Source organism: Acanthaster planci, linkage group LG05, assembly GCF_054643075.1.
Source record: "Acanthaster planci isolate LZ-2023a linkage group LG05, COTS_SCS, whole genome shotgun sequence".
NCBI lineage: Eukaryota > Metazoa > Echinodermata > Asteroidea > Valvatida > Acanthasteridae > Acanthaster > Acanthaster planci.
This window is the reverse complement of record NC_141781.1, coordinates 6,239,466-6,265,706: the sequence shown is the minus strand read 5'-3', so window position 1 is coordinate 6,265,706 and position 26,241 is coordinate 6,239,466. Positions and strand designations below refer to the sequence as shown.

The 26,241-nt window shown below is 40.3% G+C and overlaps 2 protein-coding genes across 6 annotated transcripts in view; one reads left to right on the top strand and one right to left on the bottom strand.

Annotated features, from left to right (window-relative positions):
* cdk7 (cyclin dependent kinase 7) overlaps window positions 1–26,241 on the top strand; it is a 72,697-nt gene that overhangs the window by 5,042 nt on the left and 41,414 nt on the right. For 2 of the 5 annotated variants that reach the window (XM_022249780.2, XM_087136434.1), the window contains exons 5-10: window positions 310–420; window positions 667–785; window positions 1,115–1,301; window positions 1,494–1,643; window positions 2,275–2,416; window positions 2,704–2,766. In XM_022249780.2, coding sequence (XP_022105472.1) covers window positions 310–420; window positions 667–785; window positions 1,115–1,301; window positions 1,494–1,643; window positions 2,275–2,416; window positions 2,704–2,732 — 738 coding nt within the window. In that variant the 3' untranslated portion in view covers window positions 2,733–2,766. Of the gene's footprint in view, window positions 1–309; window positions 421–666; window positions 786–1,114; window positions 1,302–1,493; window positions 1,644–2,274; window positions 2,417–2,703; window positions 5,117–6,746; window positions 8,013–8,043; window positions 8,983–26,241 lie in introns of those variants that run through there. The other 3 variants (XM_087136435.1, XM_087136433.1, XM_022249771.2) reach the window with 3 other exon arrangements.
* LOC110987238 (cysteine-rich motor neuron 1 protein-like) overlaps window positions 21,788–26,241 on the bottom strand; it is a 45,115-nt gene continuing 40,661 nt past the window's right edge. The window contains exon 4 of the mRNA XM_022249801.2: window positions 21,788–25,595. Within this exon, the coding sequence (XP_022105493.2) occupies window positions 25,545–25,595 (51 nt within the window). The 3' untranslated portion in view covers window positions 21,788–25,544. The remainder of the gene's footprint in view (window positions 25,596–26,241) is intronic.

Here is a 26,241-nt window from a genome sequence, read left to right as displayed (position 1 = left end):
TGACATGACATTGTACAGTGTCTAATGAAGTATGTGGGTTAACCCCTTCACGGCGGGATTATTTTGACCGCGACTGCTGGGCTGTGGCATGCCATGAATGGAGGGCTTTGTCCAGCAGCAGGCCCCATTGAACCAGCAGCTGCATAGTGAATAGACTGTATGTGTGGTATGCACTAATCATTACACAATGTTGGGGTAATAGCAATCCTCCGTAGCAAAGGGGTTAAAGGTCACAGGTTACATTCTGTTTATTGGACATCTCTTGAACTCTTAACTTTGTCTTTATGTCACCCATGTTCAACTCTGCAGGTCATTATCAAAGACAACAGCTTAGTCTTGAAACCAGCGGATATTAAAGCCTACATGATCATGACGCTGAAGGGCCTGGAATACCTGCACAACCACTGGATATTACACAGAGTAGGTGCTGCTTCATCGATCTGTGACCATTTAGGAAGAGAGCATTTTGGCATGCAGTTACGTGTAACAGGCAGTTTGTCTGGCTGCCCGCCCCTGTAACTGTCATGTGAAAGCCACTGTCAAGGATAATTTATACTTCACCTGTGCCGTTAACCAAAGCTCCCCCTTCAACCTGTTCTGTGTTGAAATGCTGCTGCTGATTTACCCAGCATCCTATCCTGTAAATTTCCTCTGTCTTGCCTCCAGGACATGAAGCCCAACAACCTACTCATAGATGCCGATGGGATTCTCAAGATTGGAGATTTTGGTCTGGCCAAGTTCTATGGTAGCCCTAACAGAGTTTACACACATCAAGTTGTCACAAGGTAGTTGTTTATCTACCAGAAGTGGGCCTCCAAGAGTTCGCAACGCGTTGGTCAATCACAATGCACGAAATCTGTTGATCTTTCCAAACGTGCATTGGGTCGACAGATTTCGCGCATTGTGATTGGCCGATGCGTTGCAAACTCTTGGAGGCGCACAATTGTGAATCGCCCGTATTCCACCAATTTATTCAGTCAAAAAGTGACACCCCCAATAATTCAGGACACCAGTACCTTGTTTTGGGGTGAGTTTTGCATCAGTTGAATTTGACTCTGTAGACAGTTTGTGGACACTGTATCAAGGCTAAGTATTTCTACTCTTTAACGTGCAGATGGTACAGATGTCCAGAGTTGCTATTCGGAGCTCGAATCTACGGTGTCGGGGTGGACATGTGGGCCCTGGGCTGCATACTGGCTGAGCTGCTCCTGAGATTACCGTTCCTACCGGGAGAATCTGATCTAGATCAGCTGACCAGAATATTCCAGACCCTGGGCACAGTGACCGAAGAACAGTGGCCTGTGAGTTTAATGACCAATTTTAAACTGGTAGCAGTGGCTACAGGTTTCACTGATTCTGGTAGGATATTTATATCTTAGAGATTTCCTGTCCACCTCCCGTAGAGCTAACTTGAATGGAGCAGAATTGGAGATAATCTGTACAGAATCCTTTTTTTCTGCTCTCTCCATGTTTCTCTTTTCCTTTTTTTCCAGGGGATGACACTTTTACCTGATTACATAGAATTCAAGAAGTTTCCTGGCACCCCACTCCATGACATATTCTCGGCCGCTACAGATGATCTCCTTGAAGTCATAGCAGCTCTTTTGTGTGTTAACCCAACAAAGAGATGTACTGCATCTCAGGTAGTATTGCCTTGGCATGTGACACTGAACTGAAATGGTTTTTTAAAATCCTTGCTTCTCCACAAGCTTGGCTTTCCAGAATAATTTCTCAAACATTTACCATGAGAACAAACGAGCACGTTCTAAATTTGGTATCCAATTTTGACCCACCCTTTTAAAATATAAAGCGTTGCAGGTTGAGTAAAATGATTGCGGTTGCACCATGTATCAATCTCTGTCTTGAGTATGTGTGGCTCTGAGAAGAACCGGGGAATAACTCGACGTTTCGAACAGTGTACTCCGTCCGTCTTCAGGAGAGTTACTCCGCGGTTCTTCTCAGAACCACACATACTCAAGAAAGAGATTGATACATGGTGCAACCGCAATCATATTACTCATCTAGTTTCTTTCACCATGAAAACCTTCAAGTCTTATCCGTTGCAGGTTGTCAAAACTGTAGACCAGGCTAAATTGCCACAGTTGGAATGTTGCCAGATTAGTGCTGGTGATTATATCCTGTTGTCAAGTCTGATTGTCACTAAAAAAGCAATTGTCACAAGTCCTTAGTCTTTCATGTAGTTTGTAAAATTATTCATTTAAGCCCAGCTGATGGTAAATCATTAATTATTTCTGTTGCCCCTTTTTTTTTCAGGCTCTTAAGATGAAATATTTCAGCAACAAGCCGGGCCCAACCCCAGGTAGAGATTTACCAATGCCCGGCGCACCAGCCGCTGTCTTAAAAGAGCAGCAACACACGAGGGCAGCAATCAAGAGAAAGCAACTGGATGATTCAGGTAAAAAAAAAAAAGATTGGTTTATTTGACTGGTAGATAAATCTTGGATGGCCAGTTTGAGATATCTACATATAAGAGCAAATTTGATGGCGAAGGACTCGTGGTTAACCACCAAGCAAATTCTCGTTCCATACGTGCTTGTCAGCTATATTTTGACCAATCTGATGGACTGTGGGACCAGTTTACGGAAGGCATTTGTATTTTCATTGATAACCACACATCAGCTGACGGTACTTGCAACACTGTAAAATGACATTCTGTACCTTGTTTTCGGGTCCATTCCTCAGGGCGGTTGGCAAAGAAGCTGGTCTTCTAGCTGTTGTTCATCAGATTTCCACCTGACTTGACTGGTGAGTTTGAGAATAACAAACTGCCTCTTCTCTGTTCAACTTGCTTTGTTTCACTGATGTACCGAGAAGACTCGGGGATCTCATTGGTCGTCAGTGCGAATCGGCTCAGCTAATCATGTTTTGACAATCCAGAAATATTTCTCTAAATTTCCTGTCACACTATGCTGTTAATGGGCACAGGCATCTCAGGAAGGGCAGCTTACCAGTGTTTCCTGCAGAAAACTGTTCAACGAATTGACGTGGTTATCGCATGATCACTGTACATTCAGAAAGTCTCCCAGTACTCTGGAAGTATTACTCCAGCTAATTATTCCTGCACCAGTAGAGCAAGTGAAAGATTAAACCTTAAAGTGAAATCGGTGGAGACAGCTGTCTTAGCTATTGTTCAATAGAGTCAGCCCTTTTTAAAAAAATAAGTCTGGCATAATATTAACTTTGGTCTTCAGAGTTATGTTCTGTGCCAAAACATATGCATAAAAATGGGTTTGCCGGTACCGGAACTGTATTCTTTATACGCGTGGCGGGGGGCTCTGAAATCGGACAAAGGGAGCTGGGTCTTGTAACAAAAGACCGTACTCATTACAAAAGACCCGGCTGCTGGCATCACCGACATTTTTTCACTCTCAATAGTGGAGATAATCCAGCCTTGTTTTGAAACAGTATACTACGGTTTTGGGGATTCAGCTCAAACGGATTACCGCTTGGGACAAAAGCGCTCCACCACTGTAGTGGTGAGCCACACAGCACCGCTGCACGCTAACCTGGCCCCTATCGAAAAGAGGTCAGCAGCGCACTGTGCCAGGTCCGTGAACAAAAGAAAATTATGTAACACTGCACAATCTGGGATCCTTTTACAAGGCAGCAGGCCCGGCTGAAATTCTCCAGCATCAATAGGCAGTTCTTTGTGTGGGTGTAAGTGTCCAGTAAATGAAGATATGAATTTTTAAAGAATTTTGAAAACAGGAAAAGAAAAAAAAAAGAAAATTATCCCGTCCCAGCATCATCAACATTCATAATGCTCCTGGCGCGAAGTGGTTAACGTTGTGATGGAGATCTTAGATTGTGTAGCATTTTGTACTGTACATTGAAACCAGAGAAGCCGGTGTGTGAGCTCAGTAGAAACAAAAAGCAAAACTCAAGATCACTGGTGCAGAAAACTGCCCTCTGTCCAATCAGTTAGAGCACAAAAAAGCCTGTAGTTTTGGAGTCAATAAGGCCATGGTATATCTGCTAGTTAGCGCCAAGCTCCATGGACATCACTGAGTCATAAACCTGCAGAAACCTGTCTCTCTAATTAATAGATTGAAGACTTGGGTCAGTTTAAATGTGGACAGCAGTAAGACGGCTATTGTGAGTACAAACTCGGTAACTGTCGCTTGACACCAAGGACCTTTTTTATGAATCTCTGCAGTGTCTCTGTTTGATCTTGAGTTCTACAATTACTCCCAAACATCTGTTATTGTAACGAAGCGGAAGTGCAGGTATTCCTAGACTTGGCCTAAATTACAGATTGGCAGGAAATGGAGCTGTATTGTACACGAGGGTCTCAACTCGGGAGTGGGGAGTTGTGGGAAGAGGGCAAAATTCAGGAACTGGTGCCCAAAACTTAGCATGGTAGCAAGGCTGAAATTTGGAAAAACTCGAAGTTTGAGAATGGCCAGCATGTCATTGAACCTATGACCTCTGACACAGTGTCAACTCTATTTGAATATCCACGCTGGCACAAACAGAGACCTTATTCTACCTGTATCTGTACTTGGGAACTGTATCCCGTAAGAGTGGAGAGGAGGCAGCATCATCCAGACAAATAGCAGTCAATACAATGTCATCAGTTTTGTCTGCCTTTGCCTGTACTTCATACACCTGTTATTTTGCGGTCTGGTCTTTACTCCTGAAGTGAGGAACAGCTTGTCATATCTGCATGCCGTAAAAGCTGTAGAAAAGCACATTCCTCACACCAACACATGACTGTTTAGCAGTCACCTGACTGTTTAGCAGTCACATGACTGTTGAGCAGTGACTCACTGATTTACTGTAAGGCTGCCACACTAACTGGATGGCGCTTGCGGTAGCAGTGCCCTGCATTGAGGAATTTTACTGTTAATTTTAATCATTTTGTTTCATACAGATGGCTGCAAAATAGCAATTTGATCCTACTGTTTACACTGTTCATGGAAATCATCGTGCAGAATTTAAAGAATACTTTGAAGTCAAATTTGTAACGGCTGAAAATTGTTAACAATTAAATTATATGGTCTGTAAGGAGTAGCCTGTTTTTGTAAATTAAAAATTGAGATTGGAAAATAAATCTAAAACATAAATAAAACATGGTCCATTTTGTCTGATTTTTAAGTTGGATATTTTCATGCTATCAAAGAATTCCTGTTTGTCAGAATGTAAACTTCCAGTCTTGCTGTTCACCTGACCTTGATCCCTGATATCTCGTTGGTTTCTTCTTACCTTGGTCTTGAGCTTTGTCCTTATGAACCTCTTGGTGGTGTGCTTGTGAATGCGTCTGTAGCTTTCTTTTTGCTTTTGAAGTGTCTGTGTTGGCTACTTGTATTTTCTCTTCTGTTCTTTCCCCCGCATGAGACATAAGCCAGCCTGAGATATGTGGATGGTGGTAAATAGTCCTGGGGAACATTTCTAAACAGAGGATGCATTTTTATACTTTGCCTTTTAAAAGCATATGACAAGAAATTGGGTTTTTTTTTCTGTGACGACAAAGGGCATTTATATAAGTTTGATGGCCTTTCTATGTTTAAGTGCTTCAAGTGCCTTGGGCCAGTGATCCCAATACAGGCAGACAGCGCCCTCTGTTGGTTGTCAACCTCTGTAAGTGGTTTGCAACAAATCTGTGACAGAATGTAGGGGATTCTGACAGTGCCTTTGGAATTTTAATTTTTAAATCAAAGGTGCACTTTTATTTTGCCTATCACTAATGTACCGGTAATTTATTTAGAACTGTAAAACTAGTGGCAGCTGTCTGATAGCTTGTGAGAGCATTTTAAACACTTTCTTAAAAATCCCCTCACTCCCATCCCCTTCTCCTCCCCCTTCGTGTACTGTCTTACACATGCTATTGTGGACATCCTAAGCACTCAGCCACTGAGCTTGTTAGGGCCGATTTGTTGGTTCAAATCCGGGGCTTGACTGGATGTCTTGAGAAGTTGTAAGAAGGGTGAGTAAAAAAAAATGAGCATCTTTCCTCTCAAGTGTTGCTCTCAAGGTCCCAGTCCGGCCTGCCACCACCTGTTGTACATAGGATGGTGAGGAACCTCATAAACAAGATCAATTAAGCCCCGAGCCGTAATGAGGATTGATTCTTAAGCCCTTACTCCCATCCCCCGACACCAGAAGGGAACTTGCGCGGCAGGCACAGACCGTCAGTGATAAATCTTCAATTTCCTTTTCTTCTGGGGGGATGCGTCCTGCAGGGGGGACATATTAACACAAGTCATTCACTAATCCATCTGAAAATGACAGTCAATCAGCAAGTTGGTAATCGGGCGTGCTGTTGCACTTTCTCGGCAGCACTCTTCCGTGAACTTTTGGTGACTTCTGTTACCCTTGATGGCCTTGCACTGGAACTTCCTGTTGCAAGATGGTTGAATGATAACGTGCCTCTTTGAAGCACATTTGAAATTTCAGTACATTTCTGCAACAACTACTTCTACTGGGACCCTGTTCTGGCCTACTGAGATCACCTGGTGAAATCAATGTAGCATTTTACAAGCATTATTTAGTCCAGTGTCAAGTTTTAATATACATGTGCTTGAAAAGGTTTGGACTGAAAAGAAGGTTCAGTATTCTTTACAGCTGACGACTTGGAACAATAGGTGACCTGAGAAATCTGTGTTGTATTCTGACCTTGTGAATAAGAAACAAGGCAGTACTTTCCTTTTTTAAATGTTTGTTCATCCACACAGTGCCCAAGCTGTTTCAAAGTGTTGGTTTAATATTCTGTTGGGCCCTCACAGCAAGTCAAGCTCATCAGTGGCATTGATGTTGGCGTCGTTCCTTACTATGCCCCTGTTCTATCGGAAGCATCTAGTTGGCAACAGTGTTTCAGAGCGGCAGACATAGCCAGGGGCGAGCTTTCTGGTGCGCATAGTTTGGTCTGGCTCCCAATCTTGTCAAGGACTTCCAAATAAACATGAATGCAGTCACTCTGGATGCAGCCCTCCGGACGTGCCCCCAGTCCAGAGGGGGAACATTCAGTACACAAGTTAACATTCCAGAGATATCCAAATTATGATGCGTTTTGCCGATACAGACTACAGTACACAAGAACCCTGCGGCTGGTATGTCTATGGGTGGTCAGTTATGTATTTATCATATGTACATCCAAAATTGTGAAAGATGACCATTTTTCTCTTGTGCATGGTTTGTCGGTGACCACTTGTAATGAAAGGAGCTTACATGTACAGGCATTGCATATGGAACCTTTCACAATGCAAAAGAAGGGCATGGCCACATTCTGGAGAATAGTCTTTGTATTTTGGGTAAATAAAACCAAGGATTCTGATCAGAGAAGTCTACTACATTGTTACATATCAGGTGTGGAGATTAAGAAAAGGTAAAGAAAAATGTAAAATGGTTGGAGGAAACCCTGTAGTAATTTTCTAGGTGAAAACTCTGAAAGGAAATGTATAAGCTGAATTTATATGGACAAACTCACTGACATATTTCACAGTATGCTTGAAATTTTCAATGGCCTTCTTTAATGGCAGAAAGCATAAAAATTGTGTTGGGTTTTGTATGAAGCAACTGTCATGAAGCATTGACTCCATGTAAAATTAATGTAACCACAGTGCTTTCTGCCATTAGTGGGGGCCATCTTTAAATGACCGGAGAGAGCATTCATGGTCACCAGATTCGCCTATATATATGCCAACTTGGGCAGGAATCAAACCTGGCTCGTTTACAGAGGCAAAGATGCAACGAGAGTAAAGCTGAAATAAACCTGAGCCAACCTGGCTCAGGCTGGCTCCCATCTACATGTAAATTCAAAGCCTCCTAAGCCATAACAGAACAAAAACTTCCAATTTTTCAAACAAAAAGTAACTTTACAGTGCTATCCTTTAATATGAAATCCTACTCTACAACCTACTTGGCTGTGAAAAATGCTTTTTACAATATTCAACTCAGATGTGTCAACATGTAATGACAAGCAGACCCATGTGATAAGCCTGCTTGCAAAGTGGAAGAAGATATCATGTTGGCTAATTATATAATGTGTGATATTTCGCACATTCGGTTTGATTTGTTAAATAGGTGCTGATGATGAGAAAGTTCCATGTGACAACTTGCCAAATTGTCAGGTGATGTTGAAAATGGTTTGCATACCAAAATGCAGGCAAGTAGACAAACATTTCCTAGCAGCAAAGATTAGGGAATGTTCACCCTTATTGCATGTACTGGCACACTACTATACACTTATGAATAGTAATATATGTTGGAAGCCCAACAATGATTTGGGATTTACAAAAAAAAATTAAAAGATATCGCACTACATGTACTAAGCTTTCCATATAGGAGCCAACCAGGCAAAACAGTATGTAGACCTACAGCCTTCAGTTATAATTAGGCAAAGAATAGACAGGTATGAGTACAAAGGTTGCTATCCTGCATGTAACTGTCCCTGAGTGAAGTTGTTGGAATATAGAGGATTTTAATGGGATGGTATGGTAGAAGTCTGTTAAGACTGTTAATTGCTCAAGCAAGTTATGTAAGTTTTGATGAAGAATTCCATACAAAGGCAGAGATGTTTAGTGAAAATTGTAGGTACTCTCAGGCGGGTCACTGAGATGTTTCTTCCAAATGAAGCCCTTGACTGAGAGAAAATAAGAGTATAGAAGAACCTTAAAACTTAAGTTTAAAGACTTGATTCCCGGAAATCTTTGGTAAAAGTTTGGACCTGTTTGAGGTTATTTTGAAATTATGGAAATGTTTGTAATTCCAGGTAAAATTTAACACCAAATTAAACTGTTGCTGAAACTGAGAAAATGTTCACTAAAAAAGAAGGAAAATTGTTACAGAAGTTTTTACAAGATAATTCTGTTACAGTGATTCAGCGATTCAAATTTGTGTGGTGTGCCTTTTATTAACACATGAAAGTGAAGCTCAGCTCAACACTGATGTTGCATTGATGTGGAGTTTGTGTTGAATACAAAGGTTGCCCCTGCCCACGCTAAGTCTGGGATCAAGATCCAATGATGGTCATTCTCATCTTGTGTTTTGTTGTCTGGAAACTCTTGTACGTAGTGATTTGGGGGAGCGGAATTTGGCGTTACCGGTTGGCATGCTAATACAAACGGACAGTGTTCACCTGATCGCAGTGCAGGCACCTAATTGGCTCGGCATGAGTTAAAGAATGAATAAAAACATCCCCGGCAAATGGAAGTGACATTGAACCCGAGGCCCCCAAAGTTGAAAGATTAGTGCCCAGACTGTCAGTAGTTTTGTCGAGGAAGAGAGAGGGAAATTTATTTTGGGAAAAAACGCAAAAGCACAAATAAAACTAACCAAAAACAAAACTTCTAATATGTTATTTCTAGAAGCAATTATCAAAGGAAAATGTTAGCATGCGTTCGTTTGATTCAGTGAATTGTTTGCCAAAGTTTAATTTTTTCAGTTTTGGTTCAGATATTTTTATTTATTTCATTCTTTCTGATTCAAGATATCCTGGTACCCACCAATTGTCTGTGAGCGTGATGTCACATATTGGCCCGTCTTGTTACTGAAAGTTCATTGATGATCACAGTTGTTTGTACCGCTCCTGGTAAAAAGCCAGTGCTGGTGACATCACCTAAATGTGCATGTGTATCAAAACTGTTGTATTAAAGCCTGAGCAGTTGTGTTTTAAACTGAGAGAGCTTGCAGTTCGTGATATTAAAGTTTGTAATTTATTTGAGCTTTGCAACTGCTTGACAGCAAGACGTTAACATCAAGATGTTAATTTGTGTGGACCAAGTGTGCATGTTGTTGGAGATCAATCTAATTAGTTGCGCCGCGCATGTTGGTTACATTGGCTATAAATGATCCAGTTTGCCAGCATTATTTCCGTTTAAATTATTTGTTAACAGAATCAATATTGTCTGCATTTTTTTGAAAGAGCAGGATGTTCAGCAACTATGTAGAGGGCTAGCATGGCCTCATTAATTAATGATACTAATTTAATGTCTCCCTTAGTTCTTCTTTAATGGTGTTTAAGTGATTGCACTGAGTGACATTAACCATAACAATCAAGGTACTGACCGACAAACCAAATTAATTGCCTGTGTACTTGATATCTAAAATTGAATTAACCCACTTCCCTGTTCCAAAGGTGAATGCTCTTTGAGACTTACATGTACCTCGAGGAGGCCTGACAGAATATTGATTGCCCACAACACAGGAGTCGTAAATACTGAATGATGGCATTCAAGTTCAGAACTGACACTTGTTGGCCTCACACCCAAATTGCTCATCAGCAGGGTGATGTCTCACATTCATTTGACAACAGCGTAAAGCTTGACTCTGTACGTAACCCATCTCTTGTCCTTGTGTAAATTAACCTAGTAAACAAGAGGTGTACGGAACTCATGCGTCAGACATGTACATGTAGGTCTTATGAATGTATTCAAAGATAGGACATTTTTTTTCTCAGGAACCTAATTCAAATGCTTGACTTTCTGGATTTTGCCTCATATGAAGCTGAATCAATTGACTTCATCAAGCATAAAAGCTTTACAATAACAAAATAACATAACAAATTATAATAACAAATACTAAAATGTGGAAACATACATAGTTGAATGTTTGTATCGGTGTTTAATTGATGTAAAGCATCCACACCATAAACCAATCACATCTTGGCTAGACTCACTCCAGCAGCCAGTAATAAACAAGGAAAGTTCTGTCTAGCATTTGAAACGGAAGTGTGTTTGACCAGGCCTTAACAAGGTAAGTCACTTGTCACCTGTGCACTGTAAGTGGTATAATAGGCCCAGCATGGGACTGCACGATACCCACATTCTCTCATATCTCAATAAAAAAAAACTACTTCACAAATTATGACATAAGCCCCAAACAGCCCTTCCAAAACATTCCGATTAGTCTCTAGAAAAACAATGTTACTCTTCTGTCAAGCAGGGTACCTATAAAGATGATCAGTTGAAAGTTTAAACTCACATCACCATTAGGAATGGCATAAATAACAGACAAGCTTATGGATACTATTTTTTTAATCAAATAATTCGTCTGTTAAGGATTAAGTTTTATGTTTTTTGTTTTGGACAAATATAGATTTCGGTTGAAGTTTAAAATTTTTGTCAAGTTGAAATAATTCTTAAAAAAGAACATACATGTTGGTATAAAATGGATGCTGACATAGATGGAGTTGAGACATCATTTAAAATTGTAGAGGGGAAGATTATACGTTGTACAAATCACAAATCGTATGGTTCACCCCCCCCCTTCCTGGCCATGGTTAAAGTGGCATGGCAATTAAGTTGGCTAGCCAGCATTTCCCTTGTTGAACAGTGACCCCTGTAAAATTAAGACAACTTCCAGAGCGGATCCAGTGGAAAGGAGGGTGGTGGGGCATTGGGATCCCCTTATATACCACTTAAGTAGTCTCTCTCCACCTGCTAGCTGTGAATTTATCCAAATAAGATTGAGATTATTTAGGGAGGAAAGCCCTTTGCTAAATTTTAGGCAACATTGCCTCCATTTTGTAATTGGTGAAGCGACCCCTGTCCTCAACCCCTCCCAGTGGTTGGATGAGAAATTTTCTGTGCAGTCTGTAGCAATTTATTTATTCAATTTATTCATTTTTTGGGGGGAGGGGAGGATTGGTTGAGACGAATCTGATTGGATAATTAGCAGTCATGTCTTGAGGGCATCATGATGTGGGTGAATTTCTGGTAGCATGGTTGTGAATTGTGAATTTTATCATCATTACAATTCAGTGTGTCTTCACCACTGTGCCGTGTGTTTTATATTTTTTTCCTTTTTGGCTTATATTAGGGATAAAATGCAAGTGAAATCCCAGCACAGGTTTCAAATATTTGGTTACGGTGGAGCTGAGGACGCTGTGTGTATGCTTTTTTTAGTGATGAGTTGGTAACAAGATTTTTAGTAATGGAATTATTATAAGCACCGAGGCCCTTTGTGGACGTAATTTGCTTAGTGCTAGTTTTCAAGAATTTGAAAGAAATACAAGCTTGCTCATGTAAGACTCATACCCATTATCTCCTGTTTATTAGCTGATGCCCTATTCACTCATCCACTAAGCCTGGTGGGTACGTAGGCAGATTCGAATGCACGAGCAGAGGTTGCGGGAATCATGCCAGTGCTGTTATGTCAACAGTTATTGGCAACAAATGGTGTTCTTGGCAATGGTGGCTTGGCAATACTCATGTGCACAGACAAATCTTTGATGACAGAACATATCTGCATATCGAGGTAATCCCTGTGTCATTCCAAATATCCTCCAATTAACCACCCTTGACTTCTGACATTAATAGCAGTGATTTACAAGTGCTAAACTTTCATGGGTCGTTATCCACAGTTCTTGAGATGAGGTCTGTAGCTCGTTTGTCTATTTTTATTTTTATGGCTTAATTTACCCTGTGTGACCTTGTTTGATACGTGCTGGGACTTGTAAAGGTTGTGTTGTTTTGACAGGATGTAGGAACTTTCAAGGGTTAAAATCGTTGATTTTCAAACCCTGTATATTACCTGCATTTACATGTACTTGTATGTTCTGAATGAAAAGATATGATATACAGACCTTTTTTGCCATAATTGTATTTTTGCATATCCATGAATTTTCTACAGCAAACAGATTTTTGTTTGCATGACTCGTTGGAGGAAATCGGCTACCCCATCATGCCAATTTTGACCAGACTATTCCCCTGTCTCGTCGGACATTCATCCTTCCATTTTCCCCACCCATCCTCTCTCTAAATTTGGTTTCTGGATGGATCAGTTGGTCAAGAGATGATTTTTGTGCACAAACTTCAAAGGCGTCCTTGAAAGGAACACGTTTTACTGTCAGAGTTTCCGCTGTCAGTCAGTCAGCAATAATTCTGAGCAGTTGGCAAGAAAATAACAGTATTAATAGCACTGCTTAAAAAAGAAAGTGAAATCGCTCCAAGAGATGTGCATTTTGGTGATGCTTTGGTTATCATTTAGAATTTACCAGCGTAAACTCTGATAATGCAAATACCATAGCTGTCCGGATGTCTGTGTGACGTTGGCCATTATGAGTTGTTGAATCAAAGCATTTGCATGATATGAATTACATGTATTTTTGTCAGTTATGTCATGTGACATCTCGTTTGCTTAAGATTTCTTTACTTCATTTTGGTTCCGTTTTGTGGCCTTTGTCATCCTTGTTAAAATTAAATTCTCTCCAAATCCTGTAACTGCTGCTTGGCATCACTGGAAAAATAAAATAGGAATTTTATTGTTGCTTTGATGTAACTCATAAGATAGTATCGTTAAAATGTGGCACTATACATTTACAGAGATGTTTTGGCCTGAGGTGCTTGTAGGCCGTCTGTAGGAACTGTCTTGTAATGTGTTTACTTGATAGCTGTGGCGCCATGAAATTAAGCCCAGGACCCTTCATGGGCGTGTGCTTTTTAGGTGGAGCACATGCCTTTGGTAGAACGTGAGATTTTTTTTTTTCTTTTTAAAACTTTCTTACACTTGGAGTGGGCGGCTTTAACACGTTGAAGCTGTTTCTGGGTGGGAAGTTGGCAGCATGACTTTGAGTTTAATTTGAAATGACTTTCCCGGTCCGGACCTGTTGCTGCAAGGGGACAGGTTGTAGGAAGATACCATCTTGCATGTGTTATTTTTCACTCTAGTGAAAAACCTGACATGCCTGCTAGAGTCACAGTCATGCAAGAGAGAAATCTTCAGTGTATTCAATGCAAGGGAGAGTTTACTTTGAAATTTGTGCATAAATTACAAAAGTTACATTGGTACAGAATTAGTCAGTCATACTTTGTCTTTGTTTGGCTCACTGTTTGTTCTGTTTAGTCACTGTAGAATTGAATAGGGAACCATGACAGGCACATAGTGTGCACTTGCCTGGGACAAGTTGCCACCGACGACACTTTGAAATTGTTCTCACCCTCCATTTATTTCATCATTAAAAAAAAAATTCTTTCAGTCATAAACAATATTGTTGTCTAGTCCATTTCATCAGGGTGCAGCAGATGGACTGAGATGCCGGTACAACATGGGCACATGTAAGAAGTATACATGTCTGAAACACTAGACGGGAGTGGTCTGACCATCTAGACGTACTCTTGAATATCAAAAAGTGCCTATTGGGACTGACAGGTTTTGCTAAAAATGTCTAGATTTGCCATGGAATACAGACTTGAGTTTGAGTTCAAGCTCTTCAGAAAATACATTTATGGCATACGTGTATCTGTGTTAGGATGTGCAACCAAAGTAAGACTCGGATTCTCATTAGTTCAAAGTAGTCACGATGTATTTTGCATCGGGAAGATGTTCCTTTCCAATTACTGGTTTTGCCCTGGTTTGTACTGGGTTTTGAGTCCCACCCGAGTAAGCAGCTTGTTAATTTTTTCACAAACTCTCGGACAAGCACATTAGTGTACAGTACGTCAGTGCAAGGGAAAAACCTGTGATTAAAATCGCAGTATTCAGTCAACACAAATTTCATATGTAGGCTTCGTATATTGGCATGCTTAGAGACTCGGAAAGAATGTGACTTATACTTCCAATAGCCTATAGTTTAGCTGTACATGAACATGCATGCCTCCCCTCATGCTTCATTTGCCCAGTTTTAGAAAGTTTTCTGTGATAAGTAAAACCCATTAAATGCTCTCAGTTGCTAGAGAAAAGTACATTCACTGCGACTGATGGGGTTGTTCCCCAATCCCGGTAACTACGATTATCCTACGGCCGTACAGCCTTGCAAGCTACACTGACAAGTTTACCGTCTCAAACCTGTCAGGTCTTATTCCCAGTATCCTAAGCAGGCCGGCCTGCAATGTGTTGTGGCTGTTGGAGGGGGAAGGGTGATCTTTCTGGCGGTCTGGGCTCATTTCCTTTCTCCAGACGAGGAAGCGTACCACTGTGTTAAAGGGATTCCATCATTTTTGCAATCGTTGAAAATAGACTTGGGCATTTGAAAATTGCCTATAAAGGCTAGGAAAAGAGCCCCATTGACCCATTTCATATTGACCCCCTCCCCACGTTTAACACTTGCAGGACAGGGCAGAGCTATGATAAGCTTATTCCTTTGTCACTGAGATAATAATGCCTATAAGAACATTTTAATACTTTTTCTTTTACATGTATCTGATTTCAAGTGTTAATTGAAAGTGCTCAGGTACTATACTGTCCAGAAGCTTGAAGGACTTAAGGAAATAGAAAATGATAAAATTTCTGGGATGGAATAATTGCATTCAATATTCCAGGGTCCAGCCCTTGGAATCAGGTCAGGACCAAGGCCCCAATCCACTTTTCAGCCTAGGTACGTGTACATGTAGGGTTTGAACCTGGATCATAGAGACCACCATCCCGTCCAGACTGCGGGACCAGACGCTTGTCTGAGTTGGTACTAAAGCTTCAAATGTGATAGACGTTGAGGCTGGTAGCCTGGTACCTGTAATGTCTTTGTGAAGTCACAGTTTCCTGACTTTAAGTATAAATGGGAACTTTGCCATACCACTGCAGCTCCCTGAAATCTTTGGCTCTTTTACAAAGGACTTAAGACTTTCTTTACACTTTACAGCCCTTAATTCATGGATGCATACATTAAGGCATAGGACTTAATTCATGGATGCATACATTAAGGCATAGGACTTGGCAGGAATGTTTTCATCACTGCTGATTAACATACATGTTTCTTGTGCAGGGTTTTTTTTTTCTAAGAAATGAGTCATGAACTTGATGATTAGTTGGTTAATATTGGGAGAAAGCTGATTAAACCTGCGCCCCCTCACTGACAGCACTCTGCATTTCTTTACATAGCGTTGGCCCCAGATCTGATTGGCCCTTATTTGGCACATGGAGGATACACTCAGAATGGTAATTCGTGCCAGTACAAATTATTATTGTACACTGTGATTGTTCTTCCAGTAACCATCTCTATTATTTTCTGCTGCATGCTAATTAATATTAATTATGGGGACCGCGGGGGGGGAGGTGCTTGCCCCCCTCTTTCTCCTCCCCCCAAAAAAGAAGAAAGTGAAAAATAAAAAGGAAAACATTAGGAACAAATAGAAACTAGATGAAAGGGAACGAAAATCACCAATTTATGAAAAACCCTCCAACTTGTCCCACACCTGTTAATTGTTGAATTCTTTAGCTGATTGCCTGTCTCTCTCCACAACCCCGGAAAAAACAAGTGGTTTGACCTCCCTGGTAAAAAATCCTGGTGACGCCCATGGTATCAATATCAAGAATGCATGAAGTCTATCGCTCACACAGCTGTGGATTTTAAGTATGGAGTTCAGGGAACTCCCACATGCATACATGTACGCTTAGAGCATACTCATAAGATGTTCCCAAATTCTCCAGTTTGTCATGGATATGTACAGGCGAGTCCTGTAATCATCAATAATCACCATTTCTAAGGCTATATGCACCTCTGATCGCAAAATTATCAAGATATTACGTTCTTGAGTTACCGTATATGGGGCTTGACTATCTGCAGTGATGCTTCCTAGAAAATGAGGGGTACTTGTTGCTCGCATGAAATACGGGCTATTCACAATAGTGCGCCTCCAAGAGTTTGCAACAAGTTAGCAAATCAGAAGACGCGAAATTTGTCAACACTTTCCAAATGCGCATTGGGTCGACAAATTTCGCCCATTGTGATTGGCCAACGTGTTGCAAAACTCTTGGAGGCGGCGGCAGGCGCACGATTGTGAAACGTCCGTATTCACCATGGACTCCGACTTGCCCACGATGAAGTTCAGTTGACTCAGACTTTTATTCTTGCGGCGACAAATGTGCCCCACCTCTGAGGATTTGCCCTTATTTTTCTATTTCCTTGTTTTCTCACCTTGAATGTAAGCCTTGTAATGCCCCCAAAGGGTGTGGGTGTGATCTACAGTACACGTACATTGGCACACATTGAATCTATTTGTCAAGGGGTACCTAACCAGCCATCATCAAGCTGCGTAGACTTGGTTTGAGATTTTCTTTTTGAACCAAAATGAGAAAGGTTGCTGATTTGACGTGTCGTTTTACTTTCTCATGCATGTCAGTACATGTTCATGGAGATCAGGCAGTTGGCAAACTATATGTTATTAACACTCCGTATTGTTCTTACTTGAAGGGAAAAACTTGTATCTGTGAGTTATTGCTAAATATAAACACTTTCTGTCGTTCAAAAATGGACCTACTTCAAAGTGAAACAGATGTCCTTGTGTGTTATCTGCCACTTCTTACTTAAGCTCTGTACATCTGCACAGAATTTTGGTACGAGCGGCTTTGGTATTCCTTACTTCAGTAAGTGCACCACATTGTACCTACATGTAGAGATCTGAATTTGTTTCTGTAATAGAGACCTTCAAATTTGTCTGTTTCTGTCAGTCATTTTTTTCTGTCTCCACACTTGTTGTGGAAAGCACAGGAAGATCCCCAGATTAGCACACCTGTGAACTGGGCATGGACTGCTGTGGCTTTGATTGGCTCTGCCAGGAGGACAGGACTGGGGATTAAGAAGCCCTGCTAACTTGCTGTCCTCACTTCCTGAGGAGGCATTGCCGCTGATATTGTTTGGGCCAAACCCCTAATTAAGGTATAAGACCCGTTTTAAACACATTTGCTGATATGCATCAAAGCACCACTTCCCAACTGTCAAGTTTAAGTACCTGTAAATCTGGCAATTCATGGGAAGTAGTAAGGGGATTTTATGACGAGATGATGTAGCCCAGTTACGTTGTCATCAGTGTACACATGTCCATTGAATGATGTTTCTTTGTTCCCTTGCCTTTGCTGGAAGGGGATATCAAGTTTGTCGTTTCATGGCCATGTAATCATTTTCATTTCGACAGGACAAGTGTTGTATTTGTTTAGAAACTTGTGTGATGTTTTGTTAGTTTTGCAGCTGAATCCTTGTGCAAAAGAGCAGTTTAAATGTCTCATCCAGTCAGCTGGTCTTAGCAGTTTTTGCTCATTCAAAATTGAGCCCTCATGATTTGAACACAAATCTGTAACACTTGTGATCAAATCTTCACATTTCCTTCCAGTATATTGGGCAAAGTGGAAATATGGGCTCGGGGTTCAGATAGCACCAAGGGCTGTCAGTTTAAAAACATTGCCTGCAAGTGGACAGGCATAGGTTAACCTTGGCTGGAAAGGGACAGGCAGATGTGTCAATCCTGGATGAAACCCAGTATGAGGAAACTTGTGAAAAAATACAAAATGGGGAACAAAGCATAATCCCATCAGCCTCATCAGAATTTTTTGGGGAAAGAGAGCACTTTCTGTTGACACTGCAGCAGAAAAACAGGGTGTCAATGGATGCTGCTAATATGGGGGGGTGCTTAAAATGTGAAGACCGTTTGCTCTTAAAAGTACTTAAGAAGGTGGATGGATGTTTTAACCGCATAGGTAGTCTTTTGTTATATGCCTGGAATGTTTTGAAGTTGTCATTTTGGCCAGTGGAACCTGTGCTAGTGTTCATAACAGATTACGTTTGTGACATGGATCTTGGGGTACTCCAGAGAGTATGTTATGAGGATCGTTTGATGACAATTTGGTTACATGATCTTTCAGAAGGCCATTCAGCCAGTAGAATTCCTTAACTGTATTTTTTCGTTTGGGTTGCTCTCTGAGAGCTCTTTGGGCTAAATCTTTTCCTTGTTTTTGTTGTATTTTTTGGTTAGTTTTCTTGTAATTCTCTTGCAGTGCCTGGTGATGTAAACGTACTTTGGAGGGAATGTTTTGTTGGTAGTTACTGCAATCTCATTTTCATACAGAATCCAATGACCAGTGAACACTGAGTTTATACAGCCTTCCTGGAGTCTGCTTTCAAAAAAAGCAGACAGCTTAATTCTAACATTGTGTATGCTCCACATAACCAACAAATAAATGCCCAGTCTGCAAAGTAAATGTCTGGTCAATATACTCGTTGATGTTCCAGCTGTTTCTGTGAAGTTTCGCTGAACTGCGCGCTTCAGACATTAGAGAAAACCGCTCTGGCTCCACAAACTTTCCTTCAAAGTCCTAAATAAACACTTTGTGTCCACCAACACAATTAACATTCCATTAACTTGAACTTTCGCTTGTTTCAGACACACATTGTAAAAAGCACTTCAAATGGGCTGACATTTCACTCGGAGACACTGAAGTGGCTTAGATTTATTTTTCTTTATCCCCAGGTTTTGGCTTCCCTCTTTAAGAATTCTCTCAACAGTTTATCTTTGCCTACAAGTGCTAGCCTGCTTCCGGTATTGACTGGAAAGCCTCTAGTGTTTGTAGAAGGACCCTGCCGACAGTGGGATACTTTGGCGATTTTAATACCTCGTTCTTGAGATTTTTAAATGGGTCTTGGGGATTGGGTAAAGGGTTGCCCTCACTCCAATTGCATTGAGCCGCACTGCCAGCAATTCTTTGTTTGTCCAGCAAATCCCGCCCAGTTTTTACAAGCTTATTTGCCGACAAAGCTGAGTATGGTTTTAACCTTTTGTGCAGCATAGTGTGTGCTTGTAATGAGAACTGGTCCCCCCCACACACACACCCATCCAAACTTGTGTGTGTTTGAATCGATTGGGATGGAGAGAGGAGGATGTGGGGAAAGAACTCATTCAAAATTACCCACTTAACCACACACTGGATACATGACTTAAAACTGTGTTGGAAGGCCTGCCCTGAGTTAAGGGGTGTAATAATTGTGAGGGTAAAGTCAGGACTGAGTGGTGGGGACTAAATTTGGTTCTCATGTTTTTGGTTCCCATAACGTCTATATTTCAACACGTGTTGCCTCTGTAACCCCTCAACACGTAATAAAAGTGCCATTATTCGGAAACAGAATGAACACCAAATGAGCACCTCATGAAATGAGATGAAGAAATTTAGTTTTCTCCGTTTCATTCCCCGTTGTCATTGATGATCCTTGTCTGATATTTAATGCATTGCTGTTGTGTTTTCATTTTCCAGAGCTAAATGAAGTCCTTTCAAAAGTCAGATGTCTCAATTATTTTGTAACGTTTGCCAACCATATTTTTATGCAGAAATTCCTAAAACATAGCACAGGAGACACTTTATTCTTGTATTTTTGTCCATAATACCAGTTCACTTACCGGTATTTCTGTTTGCTTTGTGATAAGAAGCTGACAATCCTAAAATAAAATGCACTTCTGCCTTTTTTCCTGTGGTGTCTTTTGCATTAAGGTAGCCATGTTGAATTAAGGATGCAGGGTCTTACAAGTCTGGATTCTGTTGATGATTGTAGCAAAAAGATATTGCCTCCACGAAGCATTGGAGTAGAGCCCCCACAATCACACTTGAAGATGTTATTAGCTGCCTTGTTTTGCCTACTGTACTGCTAATATCATTATGATAGTGATCCTGAATGGTTGAAGACAGTCGTGATAGCACCTTTAAAAGAAATTTTACCAGTGAATTATTCTTACTGACTTTGCTCTCAGTTTGTGATTACAAACAAATCTTGGTCTTCCTCCAGCCAGCCTTAATGCTTCAAGTGGCCGATCTTACTTTGGAGTGTTTCCCCTCTTCTGCCTAATCTTTGAATAGGCGTATCCTCAAGATGTTAAGAGCTTCCCTAAAGATGGCAAACATGTTATTTTAGAAAATCGCGGCCGCGCGATAGGAGCGATAGGCTATATCGCGTGGCCTTTGGGAGTAAACATTTGGAGTAATTACCATAGATGGGGCCGCTTTAACATTGAAATAATTTAGATAAGATGTAGGAAGTGGATAAGGAACAGGTTTGATGTGATGGGATGTTGCCTGAGTTAACAGACACCGCAGCTGTAAAGTTACACATAGGATTCCCTGACTGCTATTTTACGCATCTTTAAATGGGGATGGAAAGTATTCCTAAGGTTTCTTTTATCTGAAGTGTGCATGGTGAAATTTGCTATAGATTTGGGACCTTTGATGAGTGGACCAGAATTTAGTAGATGTTTTCATTCATTTAGAGTATGGAAAATAAAAAGAATGGATTTGTGTTGAAGGGGGCGGTAGTTGCAATTGAACGGAACACTTCCCAACATCAGTGTGTTCGAGTGGCTAGTATGTGGTCAAGGGTACATCCAGGGGAAACAATGGACATGTTCCTCTAACCAACCAACCAACCAACCAACCAACCAACCAACCAACCAACCAACCACTAACCCATCCGTCCACCCACCTGCACCTTTTTGATATACTCAGAGCTAAAAATGTCCTCTTTTGGTTTTGTTTGAGGCCTTACCAACCCCCAGAAATTTTGCCTCAAGTATCAATTTCTTTAAATGTTGAGACATTTCCCTCAAGAATACCTGTGCAATAACAGCAACCATTTGCTCTCTTTGATAAATTAAGATCTTCTGAAGGGGTGGGGAACAGGGAGAGAATTACATTTTCTTGAGGGGAACTTTATAGTCAGTTGTAGTATCAACTACAAGGGGAGGGGCGGAGTATATGCCACTGATTTCGTCTTTTGAAAGTTCAAGTTAGTTTTCATTTATTTTTCAACAGCTCAGCACAGTGTTATAACTTTGCAATACTGAGCTGTAGCCACCAAATCTTACAGCCAATATCAGATCCAAAACTGTGTTATTTACCTTATTCCTATTTGGTTAGCCCAAGATTCCCCTTTCTGTGTGACCATTTAAAACATCAAACCAGTGCCATTTTCACATTTGTGCTCATAAGAATGTCTTTATATAAAATCTGTCCTGGAATAACAAAGATCTTGGACAGGGGTGGGAAGGGGCAGCTATGAATTCCCCTCCCCCCGCTCTTTTAGGGTTAAGATCCTTTTAAAACCAAAGAGTTGGCAAAAAATGAGATATCACTCACAATATGCATTCTGAATTCTTTTTAATTCAATCTATGATCATCCAAACATGGCTTGCAACTCTTCAAGAAGAGTGTTACAGCAATGGCTAAACTTGGCCAAGTTTAAAAGAAAACGTGTTCGACACTTTGTTAATAACATAAGAGTCTAATACAGGCATAAAAACCATAACATTTTGGTACAAACAGAAAAAGTACAGTAAGTAGTTTAGTGGGGGGAGGACGTAGAAAATAAAAAGTTGTTCACAACAGATTTGTTGTCAATTTCTGAATTTTATCAAATAATGCATTAGCCCTGAATCTATACAGTTGATGAGAGACAGGAGGTGGATTTTTTTCACCCTCAATGGCTCTCCCTTGATCCCATAAAATAAATCTCTTTCCTCTTTCCCAGTTCAGTTTGAACATGATCAGACAGGAGTGGTTGAAAGTATGTTGACAATAGTCTTTACGAGTTAAATTTAAATTAAATCTAGTATACTGAGTTATCTGATTACACATAAATGTAATAATTTGAATTCCTCAGACAAAAGACTCTGGCAAACTTTTGCAAAGCGACCACCATCTCTGGAATGGACTGGTTCCTTTGAGCCCTTCTTATCCATTGAAAACGGTGTTTTGGTGAAGGCGTCTCTTATGTACATGTAAGCAAAAGCTTGCCCCAAATCACAAGGTATAGCAAAAGCGTCTTTAGTATGGAGAATTCAAGTTGTTATGTTCACATAAATTTAAAGAACTCAGTGTACCAGATTTTATCGCAAAAGGCTTATTGCTAATAAGGAAGTTGGTTACATCCGAGATCAGTATTTAGCCACCAGTCTTTCAACGTAATGGGAACATGGTTCTGAACTTTGGAACATTTTTTCTAATGTCAGTAATTTGGTTTCAAAACATTTGTACTACCAAAGATACATGCACTTAGTCTTCAAATGTAAAATTAAATATGTAAGTAAGTGTTGCTTTATGCAAACTTTAAGCAATTAAAATATTACAGTTCCATCTGAGTAAATGCATCCTTGGGTTGAGGGGCCAATCGCATGATTGACTTGAATGGACCATGAGCTAGTTCAGTATTTCAAAAAAGGCAAGGACATTCAAGAACAAAGCATGTTGTATGGTCATGCTGATGGTGCATACTTTGCATGCGCTGATTGCTGTACCAGAATGAGCTTGGATGCATTTCATGATAAGTATGTGCTGTTGGAATACTGAAGTGGCCCACTGCACTCAACAGGAATTTTATGGTCACTTTAGGGTCTCAGAGGACCTACAACAGGGCCCAAATTCATGATGCTGCTTACTGTTAAGCAAAATTTTTTGCTTACCCAAAAATTGCTCGACGGTAAGTGTATTTCATGATGAATATTTCACAATTACTGTGCTAAAATTGCATGGGCGCGCATGGATATTTCCATTGTCATATCACTATTAAGCCAATTTTTTTTCCAAGGTAGGCTAAATGTGCTGTGTGCTGTGCTTAAACGGTCTCCATGATATTCGTGTAGCCTCTGTAAGCGTAGTATCTCGTGCTTAGCAACGCCATGAAATTGGGCCCAGATGTATGCACTGGGTTATATGCTCTGTGTATGGCTAAGCATCCTAGTGCCAAAAATGTAAAAATGTTGCTTACAATGTAGGAGCAATGTACAAGGCTTGTTTGATTGTGGTGTATTCTGACTTTTCGGAGTAGGCTTTACAGTGCCCTCACATATAGTTTTCAGTTCAACAGAACTTGGATTTCATCACGAATCTTTCTTATTGTTTCCCTGTCACTGTGTCATTCTGTTAAAGTTGCAACAAATTGGACATTGTGAAATGATGACGTAGAGGTGTGAGGTGTGAAAATCCTACCAAAGTCCATGAGGATTCTTGAAATTATCTCTCTTGGGGATCGTTACCAATACCTACATGTATCTGGTCAACAGCTCCTTTCCTGATAAAACAGAGGACCCAAGACTGGCATACATGCTTTAGTCCCTCTAAAGCTCTACATAAACAAGCAATATTTTTTCTTTGAAATTTTAACAATATATTTTGTTCTTTAATGTAAAAACTTTGGTATACTGATCTTGGTTCAAGGTACCATCAAAATAATACATGTACAATTTTAAGCCATCTTAAGGCAGGAAAATGTCTGTCTTGTCCTAAAGCTATTATTTACAAGAGAAAAAATAAGATTCAACTTGGACAAAAACGTTTGCAAACTGTCTGTGAAAATCACACAGAGGTTTTGAGAGGTTGAAATGAAGTAAAAGAAAAAGAAATGGTGTGATACTCTTTGAATGGTTTGGTATGCATACACATTATTTCTGCAAAATTTGAAATGGGTCCTCTACGTATCTCAGCTTGGTTTACATACTCAGCTTTCCTCTCCATCTGAAGAATGATTTGGAGGCCATGAAGTGTGTCAAAACTTCTTCGTTTTGGCTTCATGTCACTGGATGCTTATTGAGCTTAGCTGCTAAAGCCTCTCTGTAGTGGAAGATGTTAAAATTGTGAAAACAGAACAGGCAAAGTTTGGACGCCACACCCTTTTGATTGAAATGTGCTGATTATAAAATAGCAGTTTGTCCTTGCTTTTGCGCTGACATTGCTTTTGTGAACACACTGTTGATAAATAGTGTATTTGTTGATTCCTAATTGAAACCTAAAAACTAATAATTACAGAATAAAGCTTAAAAAGGGAACAATGCTTAACTCAAGCTTTAAAGCTTGTTCTACTAGTTATTTTTTAAAACATTACCAGAGCACTCCAGACAAAATATCCTAAAATCTTGATATATACTATTCTCAAAAGAGCTCATTGTGCACATAATGTGCAAAACACCAATAAATTTAAAAGGATTTGCATTACAAGTTGTAATTCTGTCCACTGTTTGAGACCTTTCAGTCTGTTTCAGAAGCTCCAAAAAAAGTGAGATTAAACCAGAAATAGTTTTGGGTAACCTCAGTATCTGCTAATATCGAGTGAAGAACTATTAAATGTTAAATGTCTACCCTACAAGTTTTTATTGTACATGTAGGCCTATAGCTAACATGTAGCTGCACTTCAACCACCCCTTAATTTCAAGATTCGTAATAAGTAGAATCATATCATGTCATGTGAACAATATGCCAGGCCTTTGCTGTGACAAGTTTTCTAATCCAAACACCCATATACACTTTACGAAAGACAGTAATTGTACTCTGTAAAAGCTGGACTATTTTCATATTAGTTAAAGTGTCAATATAAAATGGAGAAGAAAAAGATCAGGTAAAACATGTTTGCGTGACTTTTACAAAGTAAATATATTCATCAATCTTGTATTTACAAAGCTGATTTCTTATTACAAAAACAAATGGAGCAATACCGAAAAGCTGAAAAGAAAAATCTTCGTAATCTACTTAAAAAACAAAATGACAGTGTGTCATGAAATACAAAAGTCTTACTTAAATAGCTGAATACGTTTATAGTCAATGATCTGGTAAATACAAGAAACCAATCAATTTTTACTTTCATAACTGATTGATTTCTAACAACCACTGTCAACTGTATGTCACAAAAACAGTTGAACACTTGTAGGCACTGAACATAAGCATCTTCAATTGGTCTCTTGTACCGGTATTTAAACAAAAGATACAAAGCTGATTAGAGTCAAGTGTTGCAAATTCTTAAAAATACATTCACAGTTTATGTGTAGAGACTAAAACAAGGAAATCTATCATCCAGACTCCTCTTTCATGCCAGTGTGCGGGCGATAAAGCTGAAATGTGCCAACCACTGTCTATCCTGGGATGCAGTCTGGTACCCGGCACTGGAACTTCCCTGATGTCTCCTGGAATATGGAAAACACAAACAGAACAAAGGGAGTGACTACATGATTATAACACTTGGACCTATGGGAGCCAATGGCTAGCAGTTGCCATGGTTTCCTTTGTATACTGCCAGCCTTACTTGGCCCTTGCTGGCATTACGATGTGCACCCATGAACCAGCTCAATTCCCCTCCCCTAGACTTTATGACTGGTGGCTGTAAGCAAGTATGTGGCCACCAGCATCTACACCTTCAGCCCATGGGCGTCGCCGCAGAAAAGGAGCAAGTTACTCATCAGCAACAAACTGAATCAATACAAATGGTGATCGGGGTCAATACCGGGGTATTTTCACACAAATTGATGACTTTCCCCTCCTTTACTCCTTTTTGGTCATTTCTGTGTCTGTATTTTCATTTTTGGGGGGAGGGAGGGAGTTCAAATGCCCCCCCCCATGAGACATGATGCTTTAATGGCCTGCCATTTCTTAAAACTCAGCTTTGCACTTCCCCCAACTGTTATTCAGTGCACTCGTATGTTACGTGCTATCAAATACTTGAAGTTCCTGAAAATGTCAGTCACGTGCCAGTTAGGCATTTTAATGTCAAGTCTTGATCCTGTGGCATTTTTGTATCACTGAAATGAATCCCCTCAGTTGGTAATTTTGTTA